The following is a 20,312-nucleotide window of genomic DNA, read 5'->3' on the forward strand; positions in this document are numbered from 1 at the left end:
TATCTTAGTTCTTGTACAAGCTCATGACAGAGCATCCAGGTGTCCGTGTTATGCAGGGAGAATCTGGGTGTAAAAATATGAATTGGAGACTTACACACTCACAGCAGCTTCTACAGAAGGAAAACCCGGGTGATTCTGCACACGGCCGTGACGAACAGCCTGCAGGGCAGGACCGGTCCCTGGTGCTTGTGTGGGCAGAGGCAGCGCCCCCGCAGCCGAGGGACCCCAACAGTTACTGTCACGGGGCAGCTGGGTGAGTGCCATGGGCACTGTTGGGGACAACTCTGGGGCCAGAGGCTGGGACTGGAACATACTGAGTCACACGGTCACCATGCAGCAGCCGAGGTGTGTTGATTGTTCAAATGACAGGTGAGTGGCAATCGTTTTGAGGATTGTTACACAAACACCAATGCCCACTTGTATAAAGATGCCTGCCACGTGCAGCCTGGGTGCATGAAAAAGCCCCCCACCCTCAGAAAGGTTGGCAGCCGCGTCACCTCCAGAGGGATTTGGTTGGGAAGTCTCCCTGGGGGCCCCTCAGTGGGGGCTTCTACCTCCCCTTCCCCAGCGTTGGATGCAGCTGCTTTGGGACTGGCAGTCCAGGCCAGATGGCCCTGAGGTGCTTTCAGGATATGGACACAGGTCCCCTCAAGGGGAGGAGCATCCTTCCGGCCCCGAGTGCGGGCTGGACGTGGGGACTGGCTTCCCACACATGCAGGGCAATGGCAGTGACCGTGAGGGCCTCTCAGGCTCTGCCCTTGCGTCCCCTCTTGCACTGCAGGATGCCGATGCCACGTGAGAGGATGCTGAAGCAGGCGTGTGGGAGCGGCGCACGGCAGAGAGCTGCGCCCCACGGACCAGGGCACTGTGACGGAGTGGGGGCAGCAGGAGGCTGGCTGGCTGCTCAGAGAATGACAGAACCTCCTGTCAGTTGACATGGCTCCAAGAGGGCTTCCACGTCGCCCGCTGGCTGCAGGGTGGGGCCTGGGCCCCGAGCAGGTCGATTACCTGCTCCGGGATTCCGGTCTGCACCCCCCGAACAGTGGCAGCAATGGCGCCTGCCGACAGGTGCACTGAGGGGCATAAGTGACGTAGCGTGGAGAGCTATCAGCCCCCAGGCGTGCCCCCAGCCAAGCCACAAGTCCAGAGCCGTCTGGGCCCCATGACCCAGGCCCCTTCTGTGACGGGCCCTTGGGTGTCACTAGAACAGCGAACTGCTACCCAGACCTCTGGATGCCCACTCTGCGTGGCATGCTTAGCTCAGGGCAGAGGGGCCCGGGGACCCCCCTTTGAGTAGCCCTGGCCCGGGACCACCGCGAACGCCGGCTGCACATCTCAGACCGCACCACCAGCCGCGGGCCTCGCCACTGGCTTACTTGATTACTACGGGTGTGGATGCTTGCCTTCAATTTCTGACTCAAAATTATGGCCACTAAAACACGGGGCGCTGTCCCGCCTGGCCAGGGTCCCCTGGCCCTGGGAACTGAGCGTGTCCCCAGCGAGGGAGACGGCAGGGTGCGCTGGCAGGCCTGGGCCTAAGTCCCCTGCCCCCTGCCACTGGGAGCACCGGGTGCAGTGAGCAGTGACCCAGGAGCCGGCCCACACGGGACCCGGCCACTTTCTCCTGCAACCCCACCCTCTCGCGGGACCTCAGAGACACGCCCCCCATGACCTAGACTTAGGCCAGAACATTGTTCAGATTGTTCCCACTGGTATTTGAAGAGGACGCAGCGGGGTTAGGGGCTGTACCAGGCCGTGGGACTGGGCTTCAGATGTCGGTTCACCGGGTCACCTCACTTGACCTTGGGGCCATGGATGAACCCCTGTGGGTCTCACACTCCACCTTTAAAAATGGGAGAAGTGGTAGCACCCACTCCACACGCACGGGACACTGTGTGAGTTTAACAGTGACTCTCACGAGCACTCTGAACGGGGCCTGGTGAGCCCTGGACAAGGCGGGCCGTGCCGTTGCAGGCGTGGGTGCTGGGTGGGAGGCAGGAGCCCCGGCCCCACAGGGAGCCCCTCCTCGCCCCGCCCTGACCAAGCAGTCTGCCCTTCCGAGCGTCCCTGTCCCTCTGCACGTCTCTCCTCTGCTGGGCAGAAGGGTCAGGAGGGCAGAGGCCTGGAAGAGTCTCCTTCTAGTCCCCTGCTATGCGCGCCACATTCAGTGTCGACACTGGAATGAATATGTGAGAGGGTCTCTTCCCAATCCCACGGCAGGGGACCACGTGTTTCCCGAAGCGCCCCAAGTCTGGTGCTGAGAGAATGCAGGGCCTTCACCTGTGCTCACTGTGACCCTGGGGAAGGACCTGTCACGGCTGCTTTAGAGGACGGTGTGATGCGGGGCAGCGAGCTCAGGATCGGAGTGCCGGCCGCCGTCCCACCCCCGGGCCGGCTGGTGACTCGCTTTCTGGCACACGCTCGGTCACTGGCTCGACCCTCCGGATGTAAAGCTGCAGCCATGCCCACAGCAGCACCCAGCGGGTGCGCTCTTAGAGGTCAGCTTCGCTCCCGTCCCGGCCGCCAGAGCCCGGCCTCCCCTGTCAGAGTTCTGACGTGCAAACACAGGCCGGCACGCCCCCAAGCCTCACTGAAAAGTTACAGAACAGCATCCTGTTAGGTCTGTGCTTTTAGAAACTTTTTAGGCCCTTTTTTAAATCTAGAGACACGAGACAGTCAAACATGGACTGAAGAGTCTACAGTCGAAATTCACCAACGAGGTCAATGTAGGCAAATGTTTCCATGTGTACAGCAGGGACCAGGTGGGGGTGGTGAGGGGGTGGCGGGTGGGGTAGCAGGTGGGGGTGGTGAGGGGGTGGGGGGTGGGAGTGACAGGTGGGGGTGGCAGGTGGGGGTGGCAGGTGGGAGTGGCAGGTGGAAGTGACAGGTGGGGGTGGGAGGTGGGGATGGTGAGGGGGTGGCAGGTGGGGGTGGCATCACACCTCAGGCCACGGGAGCAGTGAGAACAGAGACAAACTCAATCTCTCAATTGTAAAGACTTCCCTTTAGTAAAAATCAGGGTCAAGAGGGGGTCTGTCAAAGCCACAAATACTGAACAATGTTTCTATCAGGCTGACGGGCTTGGGGTGGGGCACTGACCAAACTCCCGCATGTGCCCTGTGACAGCGTGGACACACGGACCGCGGGGCGGGCACACGGACCTCAGCGTGGGCGCCTGACTGCAGGGCAGGCCGTCCGCCTGTGCAGCTCAAGGGGGGGTGGGACGGCCTCTGAGCCACCCGAGAGGCCAGCTGCCCTGCCCGATGCCTTTCCTGGTGCCCTCTCTCACTTGGAGCGTGTGCTTTTAGGGACCATGATGTCATTTTGCTGCGAAGGGTCAGCGGAGCGGCTGCTATGACATGTGACTGATTGCTACGATCAGCACTGCGGTCAGACCCCCATTTCCCACTTCCTTTCATGGGGAAGGGGTGCCAGGCAAGGAGGCTGACGCTCCCGGGTTCGGAGCAGGGTCCTCCTGGAAGGACCCTCACTGGCCCTGCCGTCCGGAGGCCCGACGCCATCACAGGTGGTTGCAAGCATGTCCCCTGTCCCTAGGGGGCTGGGGATGAAGACGTGGCTCAGTGTACATGGGGGAGGCGGACATGAAGGCCTGTCTTTCCGGCCACCGTTCTTTACGCCAGCGCCCTCACCCGCCGGTGGCCGGGACAGCTGCAAACCCCGCCTGTTCCTCACGAAAATCCCTGGCCCGTGAACACTGGGACCCTCGCGCAGAGCAAGGGTGGTCTTTACCTCCCTTTGACAGAACAAAAGGTTACAAGTAACACCCGGCATGGGGGGGACCTCTTCTCCCCATCATGTCACCTTTGCATGTACAAAATTAACGAATGCACGTCAATACCAGCGGCCACTTAGCCCTGTAAGAGCAGCACCCCCTCTAAGTAAAATGCTGTGAAGGTCAGTGTGCACCCCCCCCACACACACACAGACACGTGACTGAGTACTACACCTGCCCAGTTTAAAAACAAGCCATCCGTTACTGCCCACGAAGCTCAGTTAAAGTCTAAACCCTGACATAAAACACCGTCTGATTTTAAACTCAGAAAGTGAGAAGTGAACATCAAGGAAACATTTCAAACATGAGCTTCCTCGGAGGCTGCCGTTCAGCTTTCTTGTCTAAAGAGCCATGTTCTCCTCGTACCAACAGATAAAATAAAGAGACAAAGGTCTGTTCTCCCGGCGGCTCACGCAGACCTATAACCATGCGTTCTATGGGACAGGAGAGGAAGCCATGCGGCTGAAGGAACACATCACGAGATGAATAAATTATTCTAAAAACAAGTTAACTAAAGGGAAGAAGTGGGGAATAGTTGGCAAGACATTCCGTTGGCATCGGTCCCGGGAGAGCTGAGAACCTGTGCACATGGGACCTTCATGTCACTAAACAGCTCCCAACTGGACACCCTTGGTGGCTAGTAAGCTGTCCCTGCTGACACGTGAGCGCTTCGCCTCCATGACCCCTTGGTGTCAAACAGAAGCACAAGCAAGGCCGGGCGCAAAGGGCCACGCCAGCTCTGCAGGGCCACGCCTGGGCCCCCTCCTCCCGGCTGGGGGCCGGAGCTGGAGCCGGAGGACACTCATCCTCAGAAGCCCCCTGTCCAAGGAGCCCACCCACCCTCAGCATGACGTAGTCAAATGGTCACCAGAGAGCCTGCCACAGCCCAGCCCCGGTCTGGCTAACGTGACCCGCAGCAGCTCCTGTGTGGGGCACAGCAGAGCTCCCGGCTGCCACTGCATCTCCGGGCACAAGGCACAGGCGCCGAGGCCACACCCAGGCCAAACAAGAGGCTTCCGAGAAGGTCCCTAATCCATCAGCCCGAGCGCAGCTGAGCACTTGCTGGGAAAGAAGAGCCGGTGGGATGCCACGCGCCGCGTGACCTCACGGACGCGCCGTGTGCTCCTCCCCAAGTGGGCCTGGTCCTCGCCCACCATGCCCCGCGCGTGCCTCTCACACAACACACTAGAAATGCATCCACAGGGTGACAGCCGGGCGGGGAGCGTCCCCAGGGCCCCGTACCAGGAAGCAGCCACGCCGATGCCCCGAGCAACTGTGGAGTCAGAGAAACGTGGCTGAGAAACGGTGGCGGTTTAAAACAGCCGAGAGACACCCTGGCCTCCTGCAGGAAGCACGCAGCGGCTTTAGGAAAAGGGACTTTGGAAACCCTGGCCCGGGCTTCTAGCTTGTGTGCCGGACGACCACCAGGGTGGGGAGCAGGCGTCCGGGCCATGTGACAGTCCCGCCCAGAAACTGGAGGGCCGGTGGGGGCGCACGCGCCCAGCGCGGGGCAGGTGGCGGGTCTCCTGTTGGCGGGAAGGTACCACCGTGACAGGGACTGAAATGCTGACATAAGGCAAGTCCTTGCGGAGCACGTTCTTGGTTCCTCCTTTTAGAAAAGTGTGTCACCCCGAATTCATCATTCCAAAAACCTGAAACATCGTGGTAAGGTAAGAAAATACTGACGAGGAGTAAGGAAACAGTTCAATTAAAGTTTTTCAGTGTAAATTAGTCCAGTTTCTGAACTAGGTTTCATCCTCTTCTGAACGTTGTAAAACTTGCCCACTGGCCTCATTCTGGCATATTCTTCAACGGTGGGTCCGTGCGTGAAAGCTGTCAGACACACCTGAGGACGGAGGGTGGGCAGGGTTTCTGGGGGCTCAGGCATGGGGGGCATGCAGACTCCCTTCCCAGGAATGCCTGAGAATCACGCCAGGTGCCATCGCGTCTGTGGGAGTCCGCCGGCCACCCTGCCTGTGCGGGACGGGGTCAGGGGCTGCGCTAACCATCGTTACATAAGGAGTGGCTTAGACACGGAGTGGGAGGGAGAGAGTCTTCAGTTCTGCCCCAAACGACGCTACCTGGTAACCACAGACACCAGAGGGACGTGCGGCGGAGGGGCGGGCGCACAGGTGGGCAGTGGGGAACCCGGGCAGGACGCCGCCCTCCGGGAGGTTCCGGCCACGGCGAGTCTGCCTCTCTGCACCCTCATGGTTGCGGTGTTGATGCTGGTGGACTCGCTCCTCACTAACCGGCTCCGGCCAGCCCTGCTGAGCCTCAGTGGTCAGCCACAGGGACACGGACACACGCCCCTGCTGCACGGCCGCCCCCGGCCACGGCCCTGTTCAATTCTGCTCCCAAACGGCAGCTTTGAGGAATCTGACCTGGGAACCCCCCGCTTTGCCAAGTGTGGGAAGTCAGCTCCAACTTCACTCTCACCGGCACACATATGTGCACACTCACAGGTGTGTTCACTCACACGCACTCACACATGTACACATGCATGCACACACAACATACATACAGCACACGCACTCACTCACGCTCACACACCCACCCCATGGCCAGGGGTGAGACCGGGCCCCCAGGGAGGATGTGGAAGAACCGAGCCGTGTGCCCGGCTGGTGGGGATGCACGTGGCGCAGACCCCGTGGGAAGCAGGACGGAGCTGAGCAGTGAATCGCAGCGCTACACTCAGGAGGGCGGTGGGTCCTGCAGAGTTCCGACCCGGCCCGTGGCTTCCTTCCCTGGGCCCTCGTTCCTTCCGCTAAGCCTGCCCGTCTGGCTTGGATTGGAGAGAGTCAACCGGGATCAATGGCCCAGCAGAAGGCACCCGGGATGAGGGACAGCGACCCCGCCTAGCCCAGGAAGCCACAGCAGGAGGCAGTTACACCTGCTACACAGAGAAAGGACAGCTGGCCGCCTGGGGGAAGAAGTGTCCCCAACACAAGGAAGGGGCCCTCACCTGCTTCTCGGGTGACAAGCTAAGGAGAAAGCGGGGAGATCAGGAACCAGGACCATGAGGGACCTGGCTCATCTTTGGGGACCCGCGTCAGACATATATTCGGGGGGAGGGGACAAGGACCTCAACGATTTAGCTAAAACGGTCGGCGCCTCTTCAGGCGCCCCTGGGCGTGGTGCAGGTGGGGACGGATCCGCAGAAAGGTCTGTGGCCTGGAAGCCTGCCCAGTCAAACTAACCCACTAAATAAACTACATCCTCACGGGGCTTGAAAGCTTTTCCTTTTTCTGTTTCAGTTGAAATGTGTTTTGCTGGGGGAGGTCTTCTAACTGGGCTGGAGCTGTAGAAGACGGCAGGGACCCTGTGAAACCCTAAGGCTGCAGAGTCCCTCCCAAGCCTGGGCTGGCTCCTGGCACCGCACGGCTCAGGGCCAGGAGGGGGAAACGCAGGTGTTGCGGGAGGCCCGCCCTGCGCCCGCGGCCACGTCCAGTCCGGCTTCAACTCCATCAGGTCTTGGAAAGAATCACCACCGTGAGCTTCGTAAAAAGCAAGTGAAACCCTACAAATCATGCACGAGAAGGAAGTGGGTCGGGACCACAGGAAGAGACAGGGGGAAGATGAACACCTAGGGGAACACGAAGGAAAGCAGAGAGAGCACAGTGCTGCCGTCCCCACAGGTGCTGAGAGCCAGCACGTGGCCCTGAGCAGCGGACGCTGGGGGCAGGCGACGGCGAGGAAGCCAAGGTGGGAAGTGGGAGCACATGGGGCTAACATTTAAAATCGATCATAAAGGCATATTATCAACCTAGCTCTATATATCAATAATACGCCATATTAAATATTTCAAGGAGAGAAAAAGTACAAAGATGAAGATATATGAAAGCATTCACATAGAGATAACAGATCTATGCTCTGTTACAGTATAAAGTTACTGAAAATGTGTCACTAAAATTAACCAACACACAAAACGCCCGGATCCCAGAACTAAATGTGGGTGGGAGAGGACGGAGCCGTGTGTAATGAAAACTCTCTCTCATAAACGTTTTCACTTCGTTTGAGTCTAAATCAGAACCAAGTGTCCCTATGTTTCAAATCTGCACCTCCTCAATCCAAACACATTCATCATCAAGTATTTCTGCCCCCTTCTGAAGACTTAAGATCAATTTTAAAATTATGTTTGATGATAAATTTAATAATAAAGCACAAAAGGGCCAAAAGACCTAACGTACTTATTATGGTCTGCAGATACAGTCTGTAATCTTGTTTGCTGAATAATTATGGCAGCGGTCTTGGGCGCACACAGATTTTATGACTTCACTTCCCAGATCCCAAATTAAAGAGGCCACGGGACGCAGCCCTGGGTGGGGAGGGCTGTCCCTCTGCTGCCGCTGGGGCACCGGGAGGGGGGAGGCCAGAGGACAGGGGCGGGGCCGCAGGCTGCAGTCCCAGGGGGCAGGGCGCCCCGCGCCGCACAAATTTAATCAAACTTTAGTCCCATCGTCCTCACACAACCACGACCGCTGAGAAATATTTAAAATGCTCTAAGGGTAGTTGCTGGTGTAACAGGGACATGTCTGACTCCTCCGACTTATTAAGAAAAAGTATAGTCATAATAAAATTCCCAGGCCTACTTTCTACTGTACATCATACAATACCCAACGTCTACATTCTTAGATAAATTGTCAACATAAAGAATAGCTCATTTACATAATGTTATTAACCAGTGTCACCCCAGTAAATGTAACAGGAAAAAAACAGAAAAAAGAGTAGCTCTGAAGGAATATCTTTTAAAAATATAGTTCCAAGGAAATGGGAAGAAATTAATGGAACCAATAATTTTACATGCGATCATTTTAAAGACTGTAAACACATGCTCTACCACGTTAGCCAAAATCCCAGAAAACTCTGAAATAAGAAAGCTGCCTACCTAAATGGTTTATTGTGGTGGACACTTGTTGACAGTCCATTAATATTTGCCGTGAGAACCGGACAGAAAATGTCACTGGGTTTAGCTTCAAGCGTAGTGGGCCTACAACACTCAACAAGTTACCCACTTCGGTTAATTTTTAAAAAATTTTCCTATTCTAATAACTTGATTAAGTCATTAGAGAAATGAATACCAGCTAGGTCTTTATGAAGCTGACATTTTGATGAAATTGATCAGCAAACGTCCACAGAATTTCACATAAGCACAGTGTCTGAATACAGCCACAGCCACGGATCAAACGTGCCCGCCGCGCTGACATTTCACGCCACTGGAGAGGACTCCACTTTAGGGAAACATGTGTTTCCTCCATTCAAGAAAAACAACCTGACCAGTGTCCTGCCGGAGCCCAAACACCTGGCCCCATACTCACATAGGTCCAGTGAGAAACTGAACCTTGTGCCTCACCACCAGCTCCTGGGAGGGTTCTCGCAAGTAAACAGACAAACCAGAAGTAAACGTCATCTTAGACGTACTTAAATGTAGTTTAAAGCTTTGCCAAGAGGCAAGTGAACTTTCCCCCTGTGGTCTAGAACATTCTGTCAATTCTTACACTGCCACTGAGCTCTAAAATTCCTTAAAGTCACATCAAGTCTGTATGTGCTCTCCTTCCTAAAAGCATAGTTTCCCCAGGCAGTTACATTAGTCACGCGTTATTGTTCTAAAAAAATGACAAAGGAAAACAGATCATTGCAATCCACCTAAAAATGCATCCTTGTGTTCCCAGCAAAGATAATGAATAACTACCTATTAATAATTCATTCAGACATTCGATCCGTGGACGTGAATTCGCCTTCACCAGTCTCCCTGTCCCTCAGCAATTCCCAGGAAGGGCCTTGGGAGTGCAGATTTTATAACGTGAAATCTCCTTACCTCATCGTCCCCAACGAGCGATTTCCTACACAAGACGGAGTCAAGGTCACGGCGTCAGGCGGGAAGCTGATCGCGGGCTGCGGCGTGTCTGGGTTGATAAGCATCACGGCGGCACCCAGAGAAACCACGCTCGTTCCCCCGGAGCGCGTGGCAAGCGCAGCCTCGGTCTCAGGCGACGGAGGAGGGATACTCACACCCTGAAGAGCCACCAGCACCTAAGCCACCCATCAGGTACCCAAACCAGAAACCTCACCCCTTATCTCTCCCCGCAGCAAGCAATACACCCACGTGATACACAGGATTCCAACAGCCCGAGACTGGCTCTCCCCCCAGAGTCTACTCGCAAGACCCTATTACTAAACATGAGTTCTTGTCTGGAAAACAGAGGCACACTGATATTTTCCTGATGTCTCTTCCAAAAGGTACTAAATCAAATAAAATTGATGAATTAATTGGGAATAATAGAAGTTAAAAGCCACATGTCTCTGTTTCTCACGCAAAGATGTTCAAACAAGCAGATCAGATGCTCGGGAAGTGTGTGGGGGGACAAGGACCAGAGGCATCAGCAATGACAGTGTCACATTTTATCCTATCCAGAGTGACCGTCCTTTGTCCTTTCCTTCTCTGGGGACGCAGGTGTGAAGGGCCCCAGAGCTCCGGGAAGCAGTGAGGGCCACACCCCGGGTGGAGCCCCAGGCTGGAAGAGCACCCGTCTTGGGGTTCACTGCCCCACTTCTATAATCAGAATTCTCCGAATGATTTTACAAATACTCTCATTCCAGTTTCGCCGGCCTCTTAACAGTTCTCTCCATAGTTACGTACAAGGGACAGTGACCAAATGATTCAGTCTCCCCGGGAAGCAGACAAAGGTAATTCTGCTTCTCACGCCCCCTGTCATGCTGGGGTGCCCCCACTTGTTTTCCTTTGGGGGGAGATTTGTTTGTTCAGAAGGAATTACATAACCACCACTAAGTACATTAAAAAAAAAAGTTCCTGTCAACATTCCTCAGCCTCAGCATTATTTGCTAACCTGGCTCACTTTTTCCTGGCATCGAAGGGAGAGGTTTTTGTTTTGCCTTGTTTTGTTTTCAAGCCAATTTGAAAACCTCTCGGGGACTTGGGTAATGACCGAGGCCGTGGGCACAGGGCAGGGTGAGTCAGTGGGCACAACTGCAGAGAAAGGAGATTAGTTGTCCCCAAAGAGGCCTGGTTCCAGAGCAGTTGCTGGAGGGGAGAGTGGGCCCCCTGGGGAGCAGGTGCCTCCGCCCACTCATTCCATTTGCAGGACTCATAGACATTTGCTCCGGGTCAGGGCTCCTGGGCTCAGGAGCAGCGCGCACCCCCGCGCGGAGGCCATGCGGCCTGCTTGTGGTGCGCGCGGTTCCAACGCCACTCAGTCCCGGGTGAAGGGCAGGGTGCCTCTCCCGTGGGAGGCATGGGCGTCTTCCTGAGAGTCCAAGGTGCGTGTGGCATGCGATCCGCACACACCAGGTGTCGGATGAAAACACGCCGTTAAGATGCGGGCAGCCGCGGGGCCCCAAAGCCCTGACTTTAGGTCCAAGGCCGGGGTCCCCACGCCAGCTCGGTCCCACCCCGCGTTCTGTCCACTGCCCAGAGGACCCAGAAAACAAAGTCGGGGAGCGGGGCGATTGTCTTGAAAACCTCCAGGCAGTGCCCTCTACACGACCCTCCGAGACCGCGGGGCCCCGCGTCTTCCAAGTCTCGGAACCTCCCCTTCTCCCAGCGGGAGCCACGGCCCAGGGAGGGGGAGCTAGACTGGGACGCCGGCACCGGGCAGCCCGGCTGGAGTCGGAGTTCCGGGCCTCCACCGCCTTCCCACGCCCGGGGCAACGCTCGGGGGGTGGCGGAGACTCGGCGGGGGCTCTGCCTGCCCGGTCCCCGGAAAGGGCGCGTGCGCGCGCGCGAGAAGGGCGCGGACCTCCGCCTGACACTGTCACCTGGGCAACGACCCGAGCACACGAAGTACACAACCCCTTTCCCCCCGAGAGCGGGGGCGTCCCGCCTGAGCAAGCGCTGCTGCCCGCGTGCCCGCCCCGCGTCCCCGCAGCCCGGCCGCTTACCCGGTGGGGGGCTTGGCCGCCGAGGCGGACGGCGCGTCCATGGAGCCGGCGGGCCCGGCCGAGTCAGGCGCTCGCTGCGGCGGCGTCCTCATTCACTTTTTCCGCGCTGACCCATCGCCCGCCCACGCGCGCCGGCGGAGGACAGCGGCTGGCCTCCGAGAGGACGGAAGGAAGGGGCTGGAGGCGTCCGGGGCGGGCGGGGGCCGGGCCGCGCGGGGAGGGGCCGGGGAGCCAGGTGCGCTGCACCCCCGCCCGCCTGGCTGCGCCGCGCCCACCGAGCACCGCCCCCACCGCAGCGCCCCGCCCGGCCTGCTCCCGGGACCTCCGCCCCGGGGAGGGAGCGCGCTCCTGCGGGGCCGGGGGTGGCCCGAGGCGCGGCTGCGAGGCGGCGGGGTGGAGCTGCGGGAGGGGAACCACCTGGCAGCGGCGGGGCGGGAGGAGAGCGAGGTGGGCGGACCAGCGGGGAAAGATCGAGGTTGCAGAAGGAGCCGCGAGTGACCAGTGTCGCTGGACATCCAGGACGACCTTGGAACCCAACAGAACATTCACGCGCGCAACAGATACCTGGTGCGAAGGGTCTCCGAGTGGGGCCCTGCCCAGCGGCACCTGGGGACTGGTTAGAAAAGCAGACCTCCCCTCCCCCTGTCCCTAGGGAATCGGAAATAATGGGGCTGGAGCCGGGCCCGGGTGCCACCCGGAGCTCCTACTGGAAGCACACTAACGCCTGCCAAGCTGGGGGGCCCACCGCCGCGGAGGTGGCACAGCCCGGCGAAGGTGCCCGGTGCGGGCCCGGGGCAGAAACACCAGCAGAAGCAGCCCAGGCTGCGGCCCGGAGCCAGTCTACGAGGGCCCCGATCTGCTCCAACTCCACCCTCACACTCCTCCTAACTCACCCCAAGCAACGGCAGAGATCGGGGTGGTGCGAAAGTCTGACCTCCGCAGGACTAGGAAGAACAGGCCAAGAAGACGCAGGTTCCAGTGAGCCTGCAGCCTGATCAGCGCGGAAGGGGGTCCCCGGGTAAGGTGCAGAGGCCTGCCCGAGCCCACCCAGCGGGTCCCCGCGTTCTGGTTAGCACAGCGGGCAGGCCGGTCTAAAGACCCAGCGCCACGTCCTTGCCACAGCGCAAAGGCCTGGTGCGCTCAGGCGGGGCGCCCACCCAGGACCGGATTCCCACCTGTGCGCCTGGCCTTGCCGTGCACCGCCCTGCAGCTCGGCCCGTGAGTCGTTCTCTCAAGGACTGCCACCTGCGGCCCGGGCCTGGGCGCTCCGGCTCCCGCCGACCCCGCGGCCCTCTGCGCTCAGACCCGGCTTCCCGGGGCCTGGGCAGGAAAGGCCACGCTGCCCTTGTCCCGCTCTGCCTTCCTTCCGAGCGCTCATCACTGTGTGTGTGTGTGTGTGTGTGTGTGTGTGTGTGTGTGTGTGTGGCTGTTCATGGACGTTTAAATAAAAGTCTGTATTTATAACGAACAGTTCTATTTACGTTTGTGTACATCTGTGAATAAGGGGCGCGTGCATTGTGTATCGATGGATGAACACTGTGTCCGCAGCTGGCGTGTTCAGGGCACGTTTTGTCCCGGCGCCTCATCTCCTGTACCGCTCGCTCTTCTCCGTTCCCTTCACCTCTGACCCCGCACCCAGGCCGCCGCCCCGTGGGGCGGTGCAGCGGGCGCCCCATAGCAGAGAGTGCAAGGAGTGAATGCGTCTCCACTCCTGCTTCGCCCTCCTCTAGGACTGGGGGTGCCAGGGGTCCTTCGCAGCGTCACGGGAGCCCAGCGCCGACGAGGAGCCTGGGAGAACTCTGGCCTGTAGGTCACAGGTACCCCAGGGGCATTTTAGTGGTGCAAATGCTCCCACCTGGGTGCCTTCAAGCGACCTGGCTGCGCCCCTCCTGCACGGAGCGTGGCGGGGCGTGCGGCCCCGTGGCCTTGTCCCAGCCGGCCTGTGACTCGGAACTACCTGCTGTCCACTCTTGGCCCGAGGAGCAACAGCTGTCACTGCTGCTGAGCGCCAGAGTTGCCCAGGCCGCTTTAGGGACATTTTCCCCCAGCGGTCACCTCGTGCCCCTCCTCGGCTCCTACCTCCCCTCCCAGACCTCCCCTTTCCTCTTGGCAGGACGACCTGGGGCAGCAGCAGCCTGAGCATCCATCCTGCAGACAGCGGGGCACCTGGAACGCCCAGAGTACCTCTACCTGCCTGGGATGGGAAGAAACGGAGGGGAGGCTGCACCTCGGGGACCCCTCTGCCACAGCAGGGCCTCGGAAATGATAATCTGTCAAGACAGGACTGAGACCCTGTCACAGTGCATTCAGGGCGGGACCTGGGAGTCTGGGTGTCTAAAGGGCTCCCGGCCAGGCAGAGCTGCGACTAGGGACCTGCCTTTGAGTAGTGAAGGAAGGTCAGGGTCAGACACATCAGCTTCAGGCCTGACCCTCCTCTCACCGGCAGCATTACTGAGAGCGAGTCACTTAATTCTCTAAACTATAGTTTCCTCCTCTGTGAGGAGTGAAGAATCAGGCACAGAGCCGGGTAACCAAGGCAGGTGACACCACTTTAAGTAAGTTAAAGGAGTACTTTAAAGCAGAGAGCAAAGTGGGTATGTACTGTGGACTGAATGTCCTATGGACCGAATTGTGTCCTTGCCAAAATTCATGGGTTGAAGTCTTTCACCCCCTCATGGGACTGCATTTGGAGATGGGACCTTTTGAAGGTAACTAAGGTTCAGTGAGGTCCTAGGGTGGGGCCCTAATTCTTTAGGATGGGGGTCCTCATAGAAAGAGGAAGAGACACTCTCAAGTCTGCTTCAGACAAGGCCTTAATGATTTTTAATATAGTAAGCTATTTAAACGGGATGTATTTTATGTAAGACCATTAGCTGACAATAGGAACTCAGACGTTTGTGAAGGGCCCTTTATTTCACTGAGACGTCATGCACATACCATAAAAGTCATCACTTTAAGTATGTAACCCAGTGGTTAGAGAATTCTTGGGTTACACAGAGTTGTACAACCGGCACTACTATCCAATTTCAGAACATTCTTATCACCCCCCCCCAAATGAACCCTGTACCCACTAACATTTTCTCCCTCTTCCTGCTCACTGGAGACCCTGTCTTCTCCATTAGGCAAACACAGTCGCCTACATCTGTGCCCAGCACCCAACTCTGCTGTGACCCATTCAACACAGGGGCAGAGAGATTTTCATGTGTCAGCATTTGTGTGCAGGACTCCGCCAAGCCGCGAACGCAGAGAATGTGTAGGTCCAGCTCGCCTGCCACTGCGTCACGAAGCTTCTGTTTAGTCACCAGCTGTCACAGTTTTCCTCCCGGGAGGCCTCAGGAAGAGCTAAGCTCTCCCATGAGCACATCCAGAGGAAGCATTGAGGCCCTTTGCTGAGACGCTCAGCCCTGAACTCATGTGACATTGACCTGCACCCTCAGCCCACGCATGGATTGCGCAATGGGGTTTAGGGTTTCTTGCAGTGTTTTCTGGGAAGATGAGCCTCTTCTGAACACACATCCATGGAGTTTTGACTAAAGAGGATTTTTTGGCCGGGGCCACTGTGTCTTCGGTCTTTATACATGATTTTGCCTTTGAGAACTCGCCGGAGATGCAGAACCTACATGTCTACAAGTGAGACTACAGCCTTCGTACTGGCTTGATTTTATTCAGCTCTGATGCCGTTCCCCAAACCGAAGCTGGAGTGAGCAATGTTTCACATTCTTCCCTACTGCCCTGAAATTAAAATTGTCATCTATGTGGTTCGGGAGCAGTGAGATCCAGCCAATGGAATGTAGTGACATTTCTAAATTGTTGATTTGTGGTTTTGAAAATGGCGGTTTGCTGTGACAACCCATGGCCCCCTACCCAACGTGACAATCTCGTCTTTTCAGAGTCTGTGGGCGACGTTTTCCAAGGAGGGGGGAAACATGGCTCTGTCCTCTTGTGTCCCCAAACATCTAATATTCAGGAGGGCTCTCAGCCAACACCATAGTGTCTACCTTCAGCGTCAAGGCAGCTGAGACGTGAGGGTGGACAGAGGGAGAGGCTGCAGGGGTCCCATCTCATGAGGAGTTCAGGAACCTGGGAGGAGTGCATCCTGAGTGGAGAGGGTAGAGAAGCCCAGGTTTTCTCATCAGAGGGAGTCACACTCCAGCCTGTGACCAGGCCTACACCTCTGCGGATGCTCAAGGCTCTGGCAGATCCAAGAAGCTGCATCTGCGCCACAGCGCTGTGTGGGGCGGAGTGAGGAGGTTCCCATGGCATGGTTATCAAGGGCACCGGCAACTAGACATGGCATCAGCAGCGAGGGGGGCTGAGCTGCAGGAGAGAGCCTGTGGGAGCCTCCAGGTGTGCAAGACACCCTGCCCCTGCAGAGAATACCGTGGGGGAGCCCCGAGCTCCTGAGGACTGGAGGCGGGGACATTTTCCTCGCTACTATAGGTGGGCATTATTATTTCCCCAGCTTTATTAATATGTAATTGACATGCAACACGTGTTAAGTTTAAGGTTTACAATGTAATGACTTGATATATATATTGCAAAAATGATTACCATTGTAAATGAATTAATATGTCCAGGGCCTCACATTGTCACAGTTTCCTTTTGTGCATGGTGGCAACTTTTAAGATGTGTTCTCTCAGCAGTTTTCAAATACGTGAGACAGCACGTTATTAGTCACCATGTGTACATTACACGCCCCCCTCCCAACTTCTACATCTTGTAACTGGGACTTCGGACCCTTTGGCCACCTTCACCTCACGTCCCCCAGCTGCAGCTCCCTCGCGACCGACACCTGCTCCGTTTCTGTGCATTTGTCTTTGTTCTTTACATAACAGAGAGGAGTGAGATCATATGGTATTTGTCTCTCTGATGACGTCACTTAGCCCCATGTCCTCCAGTTCCATCCATGCTGCCGCCGATGGCAGGATTCCTTTCTCCTTTTCCCGTGACGGGGGCTCTCCATTTGTTATCTACTGTCATTGTAAGTTAAGAAAATCGACACATTTAAAATCAGTAGCATGAATGTTGCCATTCATCTTTCTGGTGTGGAATTATGTCAGAATATACCTCACGGGCGGCTCATCACAAGCCCACAGCCCGTGCTCCGTGGCTTGTACTGCACACGGGTTCCCTTCATACGGGAGCAGTGGGGACGCTGTGCAACGCCAGCTCTCCCGGCCTCACTGCTCTTCCTGACACCCACACATTCGCCCGTGGAGGTATGGACAGAAGAGGAGCAGCGGGCGGGCCTGTTCTTCTCCTTCCCTCTGGGTTATCATTTTCTGCGTACACGGCTGTCTGAGACGTGACTGACCTAGCAGGTGCCAATCAGCAGATGCTTCGGGAAGGAGGAAAAGCTCACAGCGGCCGTCACTGATGGAGTGTTGGGCCTTGAGGGTCTGCTCAGCTCCTGGCAGGGGATCAGTGTGTGTGTGTGTGTGTGTGCACGTGTGGGTTTGTGGATGCACCTGTGTGTTGCACATGGCTGCACGTCATTGAATGAAGAGGAGAATGATAGATACAGCCCCCTTCTCCAACCTGTCACTTCCCGGTAGGTTCATGAGTTTGTAAGGAAAGCTCCCCGGGGAGCGTCCCGGGTGGCGGAGCCAGGAGGGCCGCAGGAATGGTGCCCGGGCGTAGAAGCGGCTTCTCTCGGCCGCGCTGGGGGCAGCTGAGGACAAAGCAAAGCATTCGGTCGGCCAAAATGTCCACTTCGTTGTTGGCTTTTTTTTTTATTTTCTGTAAAGTAAAAGACACATTTTTTATTTTCACCAATAACTTTATGATTTAGAGATTTTGAGGATGTTGGCTGTCTCTTACGTGATATAACTCTGGCTGTTCTCTGTTAATATCTCGATTTGATTGCTGTCAATTTCAACTAGTCTACCCGAACGTGGAGCAACATCCAGTGAGAAGCCCCCGGCCGAAGACGTCACGGACCACTCCTGCCATGTTCAGTCGGCCACAGGACCCTCTGCATACACTGCCCAGGTGCGCTCTTCCCTTCCTGGGAATAATAAAGCATAACACGCTGAAAATTTTGTGTATTTTCTTCCATCTTCAATTCTAAAATGGCTACACAAAAAAGTAGGAATTTTGATAAGTTTTTTTAAAAAAAATGCACGCTGATATGACAAATGTCACAGTGCAACCTGACAAAATTGTTTCACATGAAGTTAAAGCCAACTAAGTGCTGCTGGAGCCGTCGTGTGGACAAAACAGACTTTAGGCCCCCCCAGGGTCTGCGAGCACCACCTGCTGTGGTGACTGTAAGGCAGAGTCATGACCAAAACACGGCCAAAAACTGATTACTTTTGTCCTCTCAGATGATACGCTTAGCAAGTATACTGGCTTATTTATTTTAAAAAATATTTTATTTATTGAATATGTATATACACACACACACACATACACACACAGGTATATATATCGTCGGCAGCCGTCCGTCTCGAGAGACGATGATGTAGCTTCTTAAGAGTCTATCTGCACCGCCGAGAATGGCTGTGCAGTCCGTCTCGGGAGTGACACGGTATCTGTCTCCTCCCGTGTTGAATCGACATCTTGCAATGACGCTGAAGCTACAGAGCCTGGGCAGGGTGATATGGAGGGTCTGCTGTTGCCCATGCAGCAGACCCCCCCTCTCTTCGCAGCTGAAGGGTCCAAGGGAAAGACGGAGTCAATACAGCTTGGCTTCAGGTGCGCCGCAGGAGTTGCCGGTGTTGACTACAACGTCAAACCGCCTTAGGGACTCCGGCTCCGGATTTTCTGTCGGGGTTTACTCCCTTAGCCTTTCCCCTGAAGAGGTATGCCGCAAGGCAGCGGAGGTTTTTTGGAGTCAGAGTTTTCCTTCTCTGATGTGCCCTGACTGGAAGATCGAACCAGCAACACTTAGCTCGCAGGCCGACGCTCAATCCACTGAGCCAAACCAGCCAGGGCTGGAGAGAGAGAGAGAGAGAGAGAGAGAGAGAGAGAGAGAGAGAGAGAGAGAGAGACTGATTCGTTGTTCCATTTATTTATGCGTTCATGTGCCATGACCGGGGATCGAACCCACAGCCTTGGCATGGTGAGATGATGCTCTAACCCACTGAACTACCCAGCCAGGGAGGGCCCTGGCATATCTTGCTGTGGTTAGTATGCACAGAAAAGAGAACAAATAGGTGGGAGAATTCTGAACTCCCAAGTAGCGAGTGATGAATTCCAGACACCTCTGTGGATGTGGTCCATTATTGTCTCTTGGGCCTGCAAGTTAAACGGTTGGGGTGTTTTCATGTAGCCAGGCCCCCATTTGGGACGTCTGTCTTCACTTTTCTTTCGATTTTCTGTTGATGTGGCCACTCTAGTTGATGAAAAGAAACACAGGAAGGATGATTTGAGAGCCAAAGAAAAACCCCTGAGGCACTGGAACAGCCCAGTTTAACCTGACAGACCTGCCTGTTACCTAGAGGCCAATGGCCTGATGTGTCCCCTTCCAAGAGCCAGACCAGGAGAGGACCCGCAGGTTCGTGATGGGTAGACCAGCGATTGCTTCAGGATTCCACAGTGCCGCCAGACGTCCTTGACCTCTCTGCTGCCTGTCCCACTGTCCACACTGCTTTGGAATGATTTGAATGGATACGAGTTCCAGCTCAAGTTACCAGCCAGTATCTCTCACCCTTCCTAGTCCTGCCTGGCTCCCGCCACCTCCAAAAAGTCCAGTCTGAGCACTGCATGCAGCCCTCTAGTCCTTCATCAGTGCAAGCTCTGTACCCCCTCCTGTGATCAGTGGGGTTCGGGGTGCCAGTCATGGGCACCTGTTAGCTGGACACGCAGGGTTGGGGGTCTTGGGGCCCCTGAGGTGAGAATGTTGACAGGGAATCCAGTCCCAGGTTTAAGTGCTGGAACTATTCAGGTATTTGGGGTTACAGGACACACAGCCACAGGCAAATGCAGCCCAGATGGGCTGCCAGGTTTCACCCAGGAGAGAAGCTTGCTGAAGATAAAAGTTCCCACTGTGGACTTCCGTGTTCTTCTAAACCGCCAGCAGCAGCAGGAAGTACATTCTTTCCAAGTAGGCAGGAGGGATCCATCAAGATGAAAAATCTCCCGCATCATAAAAAGTCTCAAAAAACAGGAGAATTTTCCAGTCATAGGAAGTACTTTCTCTGAGCCCAGTAGAAATAAATTGAAAATTGCTAACCAATGGGGCAGAGAAAGATACACACTCTGTGATTTCATTTGTAGATGGAATCTGAAAAACAAGCAAACAGTAAACAAAATGAAACAAAACCCAAACTCACAGAGATGCAGAGCAATCTGATAGTGGTCAGAGGGGATGGGGGTGGGGTGCGCAGAAAAGTGGAAGGGGATTAAGATGTAGAAACTTTCAGTAAAAATGTGTCACAGGCGCGCATCTACAGCTTGGGGAATAGAGTCAATTACATTGTGATAACCCTGGACAGTGACAGGTTGTCTGTCCTTTGTAAGGTATGTAAATGGGGAATCACTGCATGGTACACCTGAAACCAACATAATATTGTTTGTCAACTGTAATTAAAAATAAACTTAAGAAAAGGACAGGTACACTTTCCACACTAAAATCAGTCAAGTCACAAACACCTGGTAGCTAACGTGGCCTTACAGA

At 55.8% G+C, this 20,312-nt stretch overlaps 1 protein-coding gene and 1 long non-coding RNA gene across 2 annotated transcripts in view; one reads left to right on the forward strand and one right to left on the reverse strand.

The window, feature by feature from the left end:
- COBL (cordon-bleu WH2 repeat protein) overlaps window positions 1-11,908 on the reverse strand; it is a 123,593-nt gene extending 111,685 nt beyond the window's left edge. Inside the window, exon 1 of the mRNA XM_090287001.1 lies at window positions 11,693-11,908. Coding sequence (XP_090143127.1) covers window positions 11,693-11,784 — 92 coding nt within the window. The 5' untranslated portion in view covers window positions 11,785-11,908. The remainder of the gene's footprint in view (window positions 1-11,692) is intronic.
- A 91-nt stretch (window positions 11,909-11,999) lies between these two features.
- LOC150001195 (uncharacterized) lies at window positions 12,000-13,160 on the forward strand. Its single transcript, XR_016513175.1, has 2 exons — window positions 12,000-12,259; window positions 12,345-13,160. It is a non-coding gene; the product is annotated as an uncharacterized LOC150001195 (long non-coding RNA).
- Window positions 13,161-20,312: the final 7,152 nt, after the last annotated feature.

This window comes from Furipterus horrens, unplaced genomic scaffold (assembly GCF_987537825.1).
Source record: "Furipterus horrens unplaced genomic scaffold, mFurHor1.1.pri manual_scaffold_9, whole genome shotgun sequence".
NCBI lineage: Eukaryota > Metazoa > Chordata > Mammalia > Chiroptera > Furipteridae > Furipterus > Furipterus horrens.